Below are 13017 nucleotides of genomic sequence, written 5' to 3' on the forward strand. Positions count from 1 at the left end.
ATATTGATTCCCCAGCCACCCTAACTTAAGGAAGAAACAAGGAATCTTTCTTGGCAAACATGTTTTAAGAAACGAAGCGTTATTTTCTCTTCAGAGGGTGCCACGTGGGGAAGATGTGGGAAGCATCCGCAGCCCCGTGGGTTTGCTTGGTGGCCCCGCGGGCCCGGCGCCAGTCTCTGGAACACTGCTCCCCCCAAGAGACGTCCTGGAGGAGGGGCTGTCCCACAGCTGCCTCTGCTAAGCTCTGAACCCTACGCCATCCTGCAGATCTGGCCACTTGTCTGCCTCCTTTCTGGATGTCAGGAACAGCTCCAAGTCGATCTCATCGCTAAATTGGATGTGATTCCTTTTATTTTCTCAACCTCTAATTAAGCCCCGCGCTTCATCAGAAAACAACAAGCTCTTTGCCTTGGTCTGCAGCAGGAAAAGGAGCACTAGCATTTGCACTCCTTGTGAATATGTAACAGCTTCCTGTCAATTCACTGTTTTCATGGTCTTAAAAAATGTGTTTACTAGGCTAATCCTCCGCCTTGCGGCGCCGGCACACCGGGTTCTAGTCCCGGTCGGGGCGCTGGGTTCTGTCCCGGTTGCCCCTCTTCCAGGCCAGCTCTCTGCTGTGGCCAGGGAGTGCACTGGAGGATGGCCCAAGTCCTTGGGCCCTGCACCCCATGGGAGACCAGGAGAAGCACCTGGCTCCTGCCATCAGATGAGCGCGGTGCGCCAGCCGCAGCGCGCCGACCGCGGCGGCCATTGGAGGGTGAACCAATGGCAAAAGGAAAACCTTTCCCTCTGTCTCTCTCTCTCACTGTCCACTCTGCTTGTCCAAAAAAAAAAAAAAATGTGTTTACGTATCTGAGAGGCAGAGAGGGGGAGCAGGAGAGAGAATCTCTTCTGTTCCCTGGTTCATTTCCCAAATGACCCCAGTAGCCTGGTGGGGCCAAGCTGAAGCCAGAAGCCTGGAACTCCACCAGGTCTCTCATCTGGGTGGCAGCGGGCCAAGCATTTAGGCCACCTGCTGCTACTTTCCCGGGAGCATTGGCAGGGAGCTGGGTCAGAAGAGGAGCAAGCAGGCGGGACTTGAACCAGCGTTCCATGGTGGGATGCTGGCATCTCCAACAGTGCTTCAACTGAACCACAAAGCCAGCCCAACCTTGTCTTTTTGATACTGGTTTCCTACCGAGAAAACCACTGTGTTTTTTGACTATTTCTTATTGCAGTTTCACTCATTCTCTTTGGTCTGCTCCTATGGAGTGGCCGTGATCTCAAGAGCTCAAGGCAGGTTTCTTGCAGGGGGTGGGAGGGGGTGGGGAGGAGGGAATACCATTTTCCACTTTTCACCGCAGCGGGACTGAGAAAGAAAATGTGGTCTCGTCTCCGAAGCTCCTTCCTGCCCCTCACATGCGTGGATTTGAAGGCAGTCCCGGTCCAGCCCTTGCCCAGAGCGCTCAGCCAGCCAGCACCCCAGGCAGGGGGAGTTCCGGTGACACAAGGATGGCTCGGGCACATCCTGACGCAGCCGTAATGCTGAGGCTGGGAGACATGGGCTCAGGGGCTGAAGTGCTGTCCCCAGTGGCCATGAACTATGTCTCGTCCACAGTGTGGCCAGTCCTGATTAATCCTGGGTAACTTCAAGCACAGTAGTTTCCTTCCCTTCTAAGTCAGATGTTGTCAAAGCTTGAACATTATCTTGGAGACTTAGGGCCAATTATTCTTGGCTTCCAAAAACATGGAATAAGGTGAGGAAGTGCTTTGACCTGGGCAGAATCAGAGCCGTGCACATGGGATTCAAGTGGGTTTGAATCTTGAGGAATGTGCTCCTGACCGTGTTCTGTGTGGTCCGGACACTTAGGGGGTCTGAAATGTGTGTGTGTGTGTGTGTGTGTGTATGCGTATGCGTGTGCGTGCACGCACCTGGATTGGTGCCTGTTGGGAAGCGTGGGAAAGCATGGGAAAGAGGATCCACTGGGATCCACTCCTGTAACTCCACAGTGCACCACACGAGGGAGACAGAGAGCACACAAAACGGATTGTCCTCTTCGCTGAGCCAGGGTCGCCTTCACTGCCCAGCTGAGGTCTTTCGGTGGGGGTGTGCAGCTCTGGGCTGTCACTGCGGCCCTTGAAAGGCATGCGGTAGTCATCAGCTTAATGATTCCACGACTCCAGACAGTTTCTCAGAACCTCCGCAGCAGCGTCCGTGCCCGAGTCATGAATGCTGGCTAAAGTCCGCTCTAGTTTCTGCCACCTTGCAGACTTGCTGCTCTGTCAGTGGGGCGGGAGCTCCCACCGGCATGCCCAGCCTCTGGGTGTCTGGCGCCTGATTTCGCTTTAGATAATAGTGTCTTCCAGAGGCAAGTTCACTGCTGGCTATGTACTTGGTCCTTGCATTTCCCACTCTGAATTGTTGACAAAGATACATGTGCATCTACAGCCTGTTCTTAGTCATTGGAAAGTGAAGTTATGGGTTAAAAAGTTCTGGTCCCAGGTCCCTTTGGCATATGACACTCTTAATCATTTTATAAAGATTTGTTTATTTGAGAGGCAGAGTTACCAAAAGAGGGAGAGAGAGAGAGAGAGAAATCTTCATCTACTGCTTCACTCCCCCATATACTAGCAGTGGCTGGAGCTGGGCCAATCTGGAGCCAGGAGCTTCCTCTGGGTCTCCATGGAGTGCAGGGGGCCATGCACTTGGGCCATCTTCTGCTTTCCCAGACCACTAGCAGGGAGCTGGATCGGAAGTGGAGCGGCCAGGACATGAACCTACACCCATATGGGATGCCAATGCTGCAGGTGGAGGATTAGCCTGCTACGCCCCAGGTGCCAGCCTCACTCTGAATCATTTTTGCAAAGAGCCCTCCGCTTACCCGTCCCGCCTTGGCTGTACTTTCTCCGTTTTGACAGTTCACTCGGCGACACCTGCTGTGCAGTGTTCTTCCCCCTCGCCTCCAACACAGGTTGCCACCTGTCAGAATTCTCCAGACCCTGGGGCATTTGCTTGTCCTTTTGAAGGCCCAGCTCTGGTTTCCGCCTTCCAGGAGCCCTTGTAGTCAGGATTCTCCCTTGAGTCTCTTCCTTTCGTTTTGGTGTTTGGTGCGATGTTGCTCGTGAACTGTGCAAAAGTACTCTCGTGGGTGCGGCTACCACGTGTTCACGGTGGTGATGGCTTTGGACGCTGTCATACCTGAGACAGCACTGGACCTATTCTCTCCTTGCTTGGTCCCTCTGCCAGAGACTGGGGCTGGGTTTTGTTTTTGATTTTAATTGTGCCACTAAAGAAAATAAAAAGCTTGCGTTTCTGTGGACTGTCATTTCAGCTGTGGCTTCACCGCTTTTGTTCGGCAGGTCCAAAAAATTCCAGTCCTTCATCGAGAGCTGCTTGGTGAAGAATCACAGCCAGCGGCCGGCCACCGAGCAGCTGATGAAGCACCCGTTTATCCGCGAGCAGCCCAACGAGCGCCAGGTCCGCATCCAGCTCAAGGACCACATCGACAGGACAAAGAAGAAGCGCGGGGAGAAAGGTCGGCCACCCGCTCGCATTGTGGAAGGGGAAGCCGAAGGCGGCTGAGTCAGGGCTCTTCCCGGGTGTGGAGGTGGCCGGGGGTTCTCGGCTGATCCTGCACCGCGCTGTACCGCGAGGGGCTGTCTCTGCGGGCATCCGTGGGGTGAGACCGCCGCAGTGGGTCGTTCAGGAAAAAGCAGAACTGCGAGGAACATGACTCTTGAGGGCACTGAGCAAAGTCCTGTTCAGTGATACTATGAAGCACTCTCACATGACAAGTGATTCTCTTAATTCAAATGAATATTCATGCATGGAAGACTAAAAAGCTGCAGACAGACAACCATTAAAAAAAAAAAAAGCATCCATCTAGTTGACATTTTTCTGTACTGACAGTCTTCAGCATTTCAGTCGGCCTGCTCTTTGGCTTCTTTCTAATTCAGCTATTTAGAAGTCAGAGGGAATTTTCTTACCGTTGCAGTGAAGGGAGAGATCATTAGGTTGCCAGGTTTGCTGTGTGCAACATCAGTTTTGGAGCCGAAGGTCAGTTAGTATACCTCTTTATTTCATGGGTGCAGACGCGTCTCTCTCTTGACTCCGGTCCTTGTACCCTGCTGTCTTGTCACTGCATTGCTGGGAAGGATATGAATCCAAACGTGCAGCCCTGGGGCTGAGTAGGGGGAGACCAGACCCGAGTAGAGCCATGTTAGCTCTTGCTTCCTCCTCTCCTGCAGCTCAGAGGGGGCAGACAGCACAACGCAGCACAGAGCTTTCCTCTTTTGTTTACATCTCCCTTCTTCTCTGCCTCTTTCACACAGTGAGGTATGAGCTGAGGCTTGGGAGGGGCAGGGGGAGCAGTGTGGGCGTTGGTGCTGGGCCAGAGGGGCCAGATCAGCAGAGGGCGCAGGTGGAAGGGGAGGTCCGGGGCAGGGCCTGTGAGGCACACCTGCGATGTGATCAGGTGTACTCCACACGGGAGGCTCTGGCCTGGGCCAGAAGGAAGCCCCTTCCAGTTGTGGGTGGGCAGACAGGGATAAGCTAGCCGTCCACCTGGGCCTGAGGACAATTAGGAAGGTCAAGGTCAAAAACTCCCAGGACTGATTTTTCAGCTGTTTTTCATCCCTGGTGGTCGTGGGTCGCTCTGTGCAAAGATTTTAAGAGAGTATTCGCTCTCTGCAGAGTGGGAGGGGAAGATGCTCAGATGTCAGCGTGTTCAGGAGTTAGGTGGTCATTTAAGGAATCCAGAATAAGAGTTGTTGCCTCATTTTTGTCTGCTCCCCAAGGAATGCTCTGATCAAATGAGATCTCAGTGCTTTGGCTCTGTTTGGTCAGATGGCTATGTTGCTTCCTCCAATCATTTTTCACTCTCTTACTAGCTGTCTCTCTGACCAACTTTGGTAGAACCAAGCAATTTTACTTTCCATTGCATTATGATTTATTTGAAAGGGAGAGACAGAGAAGGAGATCTTCCTCCATTAGCTCGCTCCCTAAATGGCCACAGCAGCCAGAGTTGGCCCAGGCTGAAGTCAAGAGCCTGGAACTCTATCTGGGTCTCCCTTGTGGGCATAAGGGCCCACAAGGCTTTTTCTTTATGCTGCTTTCCAATTAACAGGAGGCTGGACTGGAAGCAGAGTAGCCAGGACTCAAACTGGCACTCAGATGTGGGATGCCAGCGTCACAGGTGGTAGCCTAACCAGCTAAGCCATAACACTGGCCCCTACTGTATGATTTCTTAGCCTTGTATTTTTTTTTCCTTAAGATATGTTGACACATGCTAATTTAACCCAGTTATATGGAAGCAATCAGACCAAATTCTAGAGAAGTATTAAAATTGAAGAGCCTGAAATGTGAAGGTTTTTACCCTCGAGAGAAGGAGTAACAACGATGTTTATTAGGTAAAATTCTTGCATTGTGTTTTGAACTCTGTGTGTCCATTTCAGGAAAGTTTGGAGGTAAAACTGTCAGTGTAGAGTATTACAGCACTTTTATACAGGTTGTTCACGTTTTGGTAAAATAATACCTTAAAAATAAGGAGCCTAGAAACATACATATCTAAGTGAATGAAGCTAATTTGTAACTTAACGAAAAAATACTTGAACTCATCACCCTTTTGCCTATCTTTCATTATCTCTTTATTAGTGCAAAAGGCAAGGCTCCTTTATCAAACCTGAGTTACACCATGTGACTGCTGCCTCCTGGTGGTAATGTAACTAAATTGCAGTTTCAGTTGCTTTCGAGGGAGTACGTAGATGTCCTCAGGGTTGTAATTCCTAGCGTACAGCTATGGAGATGTAGGAGTGAGGTGACGTTGTCCCTTGTTTGCAAGTTCCTCGTGGTCCACAGAAAAGTCCTCAGGATGGCATATGCAAGCGTCATGAGCTATTGCACCCCTGCTGGCCTTTCTCTCTCATCTGTTTTGCCTGCATCCAGATGCGTGGCCACCCACAGCCCACTGTTTGCTGAACATGCCATGCACTGTAATACTGCCATCCTTTTTCGTGTGGGTACATGCCTTGGGATGCTATTTCCCCCACACACTTGCAGCTTCCGGCTGCCTGAGGAAGCAGTACCTTCAAAGGCCCGGCCCATTTCCTCCTCAGAGACTTCACTGTCCATTACAAAGGGTAGAACTGTCTACTTTCCTCTCTGATAGCTCATTGCTGCTTTCATGTACCACTAGTTGGGGTATAATGTGTTGGAAAGAGTACTAGTTTTTTTACAATTGGAAAAGTTCGGGATCGAATTCTGAATCCAAATGGGCCTTTATTAGTGTGATGACATTGACCAAAGCTCAAAGCTCTTAACCTCGTGTAATCTGAGTGCCCTTGCTTGCGAAGGAGCACTGTTTCAGGGGAATGTTACGTGAAATAAATGAGAAGCTATAGGTAAAGTATCTAGCATTGATACTGACCTGGGGGAGAGAGAACAAATGTTCGTTCCCGTGCTTCACAGTCATGGGGACCCTGAGTATTTACCCCTCTTGCCTGTTAGATTCTTATCTCCTCCAAGGCAAAGATTCAGTCTTACTCATTTTTACATAAGAACTTGCTTCACGTTATCCCAAATTAAATGAATGTCCCTGCTGGTCAATGAAACCAAACTGTGACTGTGTATTTTTAATAGCTGTCAGAAGTTTCTTTCCAATAGTTAGTAAGACATCAAAAGGCAATTTGTGGGCCTTTGGAAGGCATAGTAAAAACCCTGCTTTAAGAGGAAAAGTCTTTCACTGATGAGTGAGTTCTAGTAGGACAGTGAGTTAGATGCAGGTGGCTTTATAATGGGGGTTACCCCAAACAGAAAGGTCATTTCCCATTCCCTCTCTTGTCTTTCTCCTGAAGATTAGGCATTGGAGATGGACCCCTAGAGGCAGCTGGTAGGAACTGCCTGAATCCTGAGTCAGGAGGCTTGAAGTTTATCCCAGCTCAGGAATAACCACAACCCTTTGGGCCTCTGTGTGCTTATAACAGTCATACACATCACCTAACAACAGGGATACGTTCTGAGAACTGCAATGTTAGGTGATTTTGCATTGCATGTACGTCATGGGGTGCATACATGCACCCAACTAATATTAGTGAATCACTCAACAACGTGGCCTGTTGGTACAGTGAAGAGCTGTGGAAAACCCACTTTGAAAAGTTCATGGAAATTGAAACAAAATGATAAATTCATTTTGATGCAAAAAAAAATTTGTACATAGTGTTTTCATGGTATTTATTTTCCATGAACTTTTTGAAGATCCTTGGTGGGCACCAATTTCAAAATTTTTCACACTAAAATAAGCTTATCTTTTAATAAATTCTGTTTTTCTGTGAACGTGTTGAAGTTCCTTGAGATGCAGCTGCTGCTGTTGGCATAACACAGTGTCCTGTTTTACAGTAAACTTGTTCAATAAGTAGAAGTGTGTCCTAAAATAACAATAACAAAGTAGCACAGTAAACATAAGCAGTAGCACAGTCACTAATTCAGAATTGCACGTGCTTGACTCGCCTGTCAGTCCATAGGTCTGTTGGCATGGACGTCACCACACACACGTCCTAAGGGGACGGCGATTTTCAGCTCTATGGCAATAGGCGTCCGTCCCACGCGCTGTCCACCACCGAGCCAGCCACCACCCCCGGGGCCCATCAGCACACACACGGGAGGGGTTGGAGCTCACCAGGCACAGCGCTTCCTGTGCACTGACCTCCCGTGCGTCTCTCTCTAGATGAGACTGAGTACGAGTACAGCGGAAGTGAGGAAGAGGAGGAGGAGAATGACTCGGGAGAGCCCAGGTGAGGCAGCGGCCGCCAGCTCTCAGGTGCACCTTCCCAGCCGTGCGTGTGTGAGACTCGCTTCCCTTTTGATTTATAGACTTGCCTTTAAGAATCCACAGGGGTGGGAGGGGGGAGTCTTATCTAATGTATTGCCCACAAATATACTCATTAATTTGGGAAAGAGTTCTCGAGGCAGACTCTCGTGAACACAAGAAAATCAGCATATCCTTTCTCTTGTCCCCCAAGGTCAGTGGTTTCTTTGCTAAGCTGTTTGCTCACGTAGGTAACCCGTAGACTGCGTGGGAGACAGTTGTCTTGGTGATGCAGAACTACAAGTACTCCGAACTGCAACTTCCTGGAGACCTAAATGTGTTTCAGGCTTGGGTTACCCTGTCCATTTCTTCTCACCTCGGAGAAGCCCATGTAGACAGCCGTTGTCCTTGTCACATGCCGTGGTATGCTCACCACAGCCCAATCTAGGAAGAAGTGATTTCCAGAAAGTGAAATTACCCTCTAGAGGTGAACCGTTAATAGAAACTGGTGCACCATGGCTGCTGTCACATGCCACCCCCCCGGAATCCAGGGCTGCTTTTCCAGTGCCCGCCCTGCGACATGGACTTCAGTTGGCTGTGTTGAAAGAGAACTGACACCGGTGTGCCCACACTGCTGGGATTACTCCTTTGTGAGAGCACTCAGCCGGCACAGGCTGGCAAGGCAGGGGGCAGCACGCGGGCCACAGTGCTGTGCACTGGGGGTGTGACGCTGGATCAAAACGGGGAAGCATTCAGGCAGAGGATCATGGTGGGGGGGGTCTACGGGCCCTCCCCCGCCCAGCCACATGAGGGTGGCTCAGTGCCCCAGGAGAAGGACTTCCCAGAGCAAGGAAGGGGCCAGCGTAGCCACCGCTGCTAGAGTGAGCAACACCAAGCGTTCTTTCTGGAGCTAACTCAGACCCACCAATTCGGTTCTTGCTAAGCTGCCGCAAGAGGGTGGACTGAGCTTGCAGCACCATCTCGTGTTCTCTCTTCCCCTGCCACAGGATCCTTTAGTCAAAGACCAAAGGAGAATTCTTTCCTTCCATCCGATATGTACCTTGTCAGCTGCCCCCAGGTCAGCTGCGTGAAGGCGACAGCTGTCAGCAGCGGCGTGGACAGTGGGCATTCCTGTGAGGCCAGGGACAAAGGCCCTGCTGTCAGAGCTGCAGACCGTGTCCCAAGGCCGGCCGTGGCAGCCTGCAGGCCACGTTCTGTCGAGCTGAGGAATCTTGTCTTTCCAACACATGTCCAGCTGCATGTTAGCTGTCAGTAGCAGGCCAGTCTGGCCAGCCCGAACACGTGTGCCCTGATATCACACTGAAGAATAGGCGCCAAGTCCTGTTTTTATAGCCACATTGGATTAGTCTTCGTGAAACCCTGAAAACGAGAAAGGGAAAGTGGTTATCTGACTTTTTATTTATTTATTTTTTAAATTTATTTGAAAGGCAGAGATGGGCCTGTGTTGTGGCACAGTGGGTTAAGCCACTGCCTGTGATGCCAGCATCCCAAATGGGTGCTGATTCAAGGTCCCAATGGCTGCTCCACTTGTGATCCAGCTCCCTGCTAATGTGCCTGGGAAAGCAGCACAGGATGGCCAGAGTACTTGGGCCCTGCACCCATGTGGGAGACTCAGAAGAGGCTCCTGGCTTCAGATCGGCCCAGCTCCAGCCATCTGGGGAGTGAACCAACAATTGGAAAATAACTCTCACTCTCACTCTCTCTTCCTCTCCCCCCCTCATGACTCCACCCCCCTCCTCCCTTTCCCTCCTGGTTTCTCCATCCTTCTCCTTCCCCCTCTCTCTGAAACGCTGCCATTCAAATAAATAAAACAGATCTTTTTCTTTTTTTAAGTTAAGACAGCAAGAGAGGGAGAGACTGAGACAGAGACCAGAGAGAGACAGACACACCTTCTGTCCTCTGATTTCCATCCATTCCCAAATGGCCCAAAGAACCAGGTCTGAGCCAGGCTGAAGCCAGAAGCCTGTAACTCCATGCTGGTCTCCCATGTGGGTGGCAGGTGCCCCAGTACTTGGGCCATCCTATGCTGCCTTCCCAGGTCATTAGCAGGGAGCTGGATGAGACAGAGGAGTAGCTAGGACTCAAAGTGGCACACTCGTATTGGATGTCAGCATTGTAAGTGGCAGCTTAACCCACTGTGTCACAACACTGGCCCGGTTACTCCATTTCAGAGATGAGGTGACAAGTGAAGGGTGACAGCCAGGTGTCACGCAGAGTTCATGACTGAGTTACTAATGCAGCTCAGATCTGACACTGATGCCACGCCAGTTACCAGCAGTGAGCATCCTTGTGTGAGGCTGGGTTCCCCTGCCCCATCGCCTTTGCACATTGCAAGTAGGTGGGCCTGGGTGTGTTTGGGAAGTTGCCACAAAGGCAGGGCAAAAGTTCTGGAAGAGGCGCGTGACCCGGCTGTCTGTGGGACGTCACCAACAAAGCCTGTTTCCATCATTCAGTGCCAGTGCCCCATGCCCCACAGGACATGCCAGCCACACCCCAGAACCATGCTCGATCCTCTCTCCTATGGTCCACCAAACTGTCCCTCCCACACACACCCCCCCCCCCAGCACCCAGGTAGCCCTGACCTTTGCCACATGGGCATCCTGATGGCTGTCTCTGTCTGCAGCTCCATCCTGAACCTGCCAGGGGAGTCGACCCTGCGGCGGGACTTCCTGAGGCTCCAGCTGGCCAACAAGGAGCGGTCGGAGGCCCTGCGGCGGCAGCAGCTGGAGCAGCAGCAGCGGGAGAATGAGGAGCACAAGCGGCAGCTGCTGGCTGAGCGCCAGAAGCGCATCGAGGAGCAGAAGGAGCAGCGCCGGCGGCTGGAGGAGGTGAGGGCCCCTCCAGGGCCACCTCTGCACCTGTCTGTCAGCAGTGGTCACGCTGGGTGCCCACAGCGGGCCCAGACCCCACCCTGGAGCTTCTCCATAGCTCTTGCTGCTTCAAGCATGCACACTATGTTCTTTTATCTGTCTGCATCTCCCTGCTCAATGATCCATGCAGAGAACCCGGGATTTCCCTCTTGGATTCCCAGACATGTCTCCAGCATGCTAGCTAGCTTTCTGTCATGAAGCAGGTGCCTCACAAATATGAGACTTTGTGGAATGAGCAGGTCAATGATTGAGAGGTGAAATACAGGTGTTAACTAGACCACCGTGAACAGGGAAATAAGTGACACGCTAAGCATGGCCTGCTACTGGGACTCTGGTGCTCACTGGGCCTGGGGCTTCCCAAGCCTGCCTACCTACCCTACATACCTACAGCTTATCCTTTCTGGGGGCCAGGCCTGGCTTCACAGCAGGCTCAGCTGTCACCTGTGGGAGACCCCACTGGCAGCTGCATTTCCCTCTGTGGCCTCTCTTGGGTGAGGCTCTCACCTTCGTTTCCTACAGATTGTATTCATTCTTCTCTCTCTGGTTCTTGCCCTTGTCCCCAAGGCCTCCCTCCTCTGCCAGATCTATCACAGCCTCTAGATGATTAGGAACTGGGGAGTGTTGGGCAAATGGGGCAGCACAGGAAAGATTCGCTAACTGTCCAGGAACGGGGCTGTAGTCTCCCGACAGCAGCTTGCTGAATGGGTTGACAGCCGTTCACTTGCTTTGTCAGTGGCCACTGCGGAGTCACAGGGTGGTGAATCACAGGTACCAGGAGCAGGTTGCTTTCTAAATGCTACGTCAAGGTCCAGCCTGCATGCTTTAGTGCGGTGAGGGCCTCAATTCCAGTGTGCAGTAGATCCTATCAGCCTCGTTATGTTTCTGGAATATTAGCTTCAGACCAGCAACAACAAGGCCCAAGAGTTGCAGTTATTGAGTGGTTTCTGTACACCGACTACCAGGCAGGGGGCTTTGCTTATATCCAGGATCTCCTTATCTCTGTGCGGGGGCCCATTATCCCCGTGCCTCGTGCAAAGTGCATATCACGTGCCTCTCCTACCCCAGCCCACCTTTAGCAAAGAGGTTCCGGGAGGGGAAGTGACTGATGCCATGCTGCAGGGGTGCTAAGTGCAAAGCCAGGATTCATACCCAGGTCTCTCCAATCCCAATGTCCACGCAGGCCTTACTGAGACAGTGAGTTAGGGGTGCATGATGCAACCTTGAACTGTGACCCTGAACCTTCCTGCCAGCAGCAGGAAGCAAGTGAAGCACTTCCCAGCCTAAATCTGTGCTGTCAGCATGGTCAATGCTTAGCACACATCACCTCCTATCTTATGGTCTAAGGTTTACAGGGCGGTGGACAGAGATGCTGTGTGGCAGAGACTTCAAAGGCAGGCTCGAGTGACGTGTGGTGTTTGTAGGCAGCTCCTGGAAGTCTGCACAAAGTGCCATAACCTGTGGTCACCTCCCAGGCACCTCCTGACAGCCACGCAGGCCAGCTGTGGCCTCTCATACAGGCCCCAGCCCAGGGCCATGCTGTGCCCTCCTGTCTGCCAGGTCTCCTGAGGACTTGTGGCCTCTGTCTTTGGGTTCAAGGCCTACTCCTTCGGACTAAGGGTCAAACTTCTGTCCCCAGCCCAGGCGGTCCCCTCCCAGGCTCTGTCAGCAGAACACACCTTGTCTGCTTCCGCCCTGGCTGGTGGTTCCCCTCTTTCAAGAGCATCTCCCCAGGCCCCCTATCCTGAAAACCCTGACCACGTGCCTCTGCCCTGTTCAGAATAGTGCAGCCTGGGCCTGGAGATTTGTTGTGCTTGGCTGCAGGCCGCAGTCATCTACCATGTCACCTGGGGAAATTCCCACTGTCATCCCATTAAACATCTAGGGTACACACATACACACATGTCTACACATTTCCTTAAATTTCCACGCAAGAACTCTCGGCCTCTGGACCTACACCCTCCATCAGAGCGACGTCTTTTCAGAAGCTGCATTGTTTGATTTGGTTTTTAGGTTCTCTTCCCTTCATATCTGATATGATTTATCTGAGCTTAACACATGGACATCAGGTCATGAGAGCAATACTTTCAAATAGGTACGGAGCTTTTAACATGTGATAGTTACTCTCTCTGCTCAGCTCTTCCCTGAATGATCTCACTCACTCCTTGTAATAATCCCCGGTCTAACGATAAGACAGCTGAGGCCACGAGAGGTTAATGACTAGCCAAAGGTCACCCAGCTTGAGATGAAACCAAGTTTCAAACCCAGCACATGGGACTGCAGCGCCCAAGCACCAAATTGCTGTCTGCTGCAGGCACCCTGCCCCTGGGATGATGGGCCGTAGCTAG

General features: G+C 51.6%; 1 protein-coding gene across 14 annotated transcripts in view; it reads left to right on the forward strand.

Annotated features, from left to right (window-relative positions):
* The window catches only part of TNIK (TRAF2 and NCK interacting kinase), a 393157-nt gene that overhangs the window by 294948 nt on the left and 85192 nt on the right, over positions 1 to 13017 (forward strand). For all 14 annotated transcript variants that reach the window (XM_017346916.4, XM_017346919.4, XM_017346917.4 and 11 more), the window contains 3 exons: positions 3340 to 3515; positions 7701 to 7767; positions 10426 to 10630. In XM_017346916.4, the coding sequence (XP_017202405.3) occupies positions 3340 to 3515; positions 7701 to 7767; positions 10426 to 10630 (448 nt within the window). The remainder of the gene's footprint in view (positions 1 to 3339; positions 3516 to 7700; positions 7768 to 10425; positions 10631 to 13017) is intronic.

Source organism: Oryctolagus cuniculus, chromosome 4 (assembly GCF_051225735.1).
Source record: "Oryctolagus cuniculus isolate XC-2025 breed Fujian yellow rabbit chromosome 4, ASM5122573v1, whole genome shotgun sequence".
NCBI lineage: Eukaryota > Metazoa > Chordata > Mammalia > Lagomorpha > Leporidae > Oryctolagus > Oryctolagus cuniculus.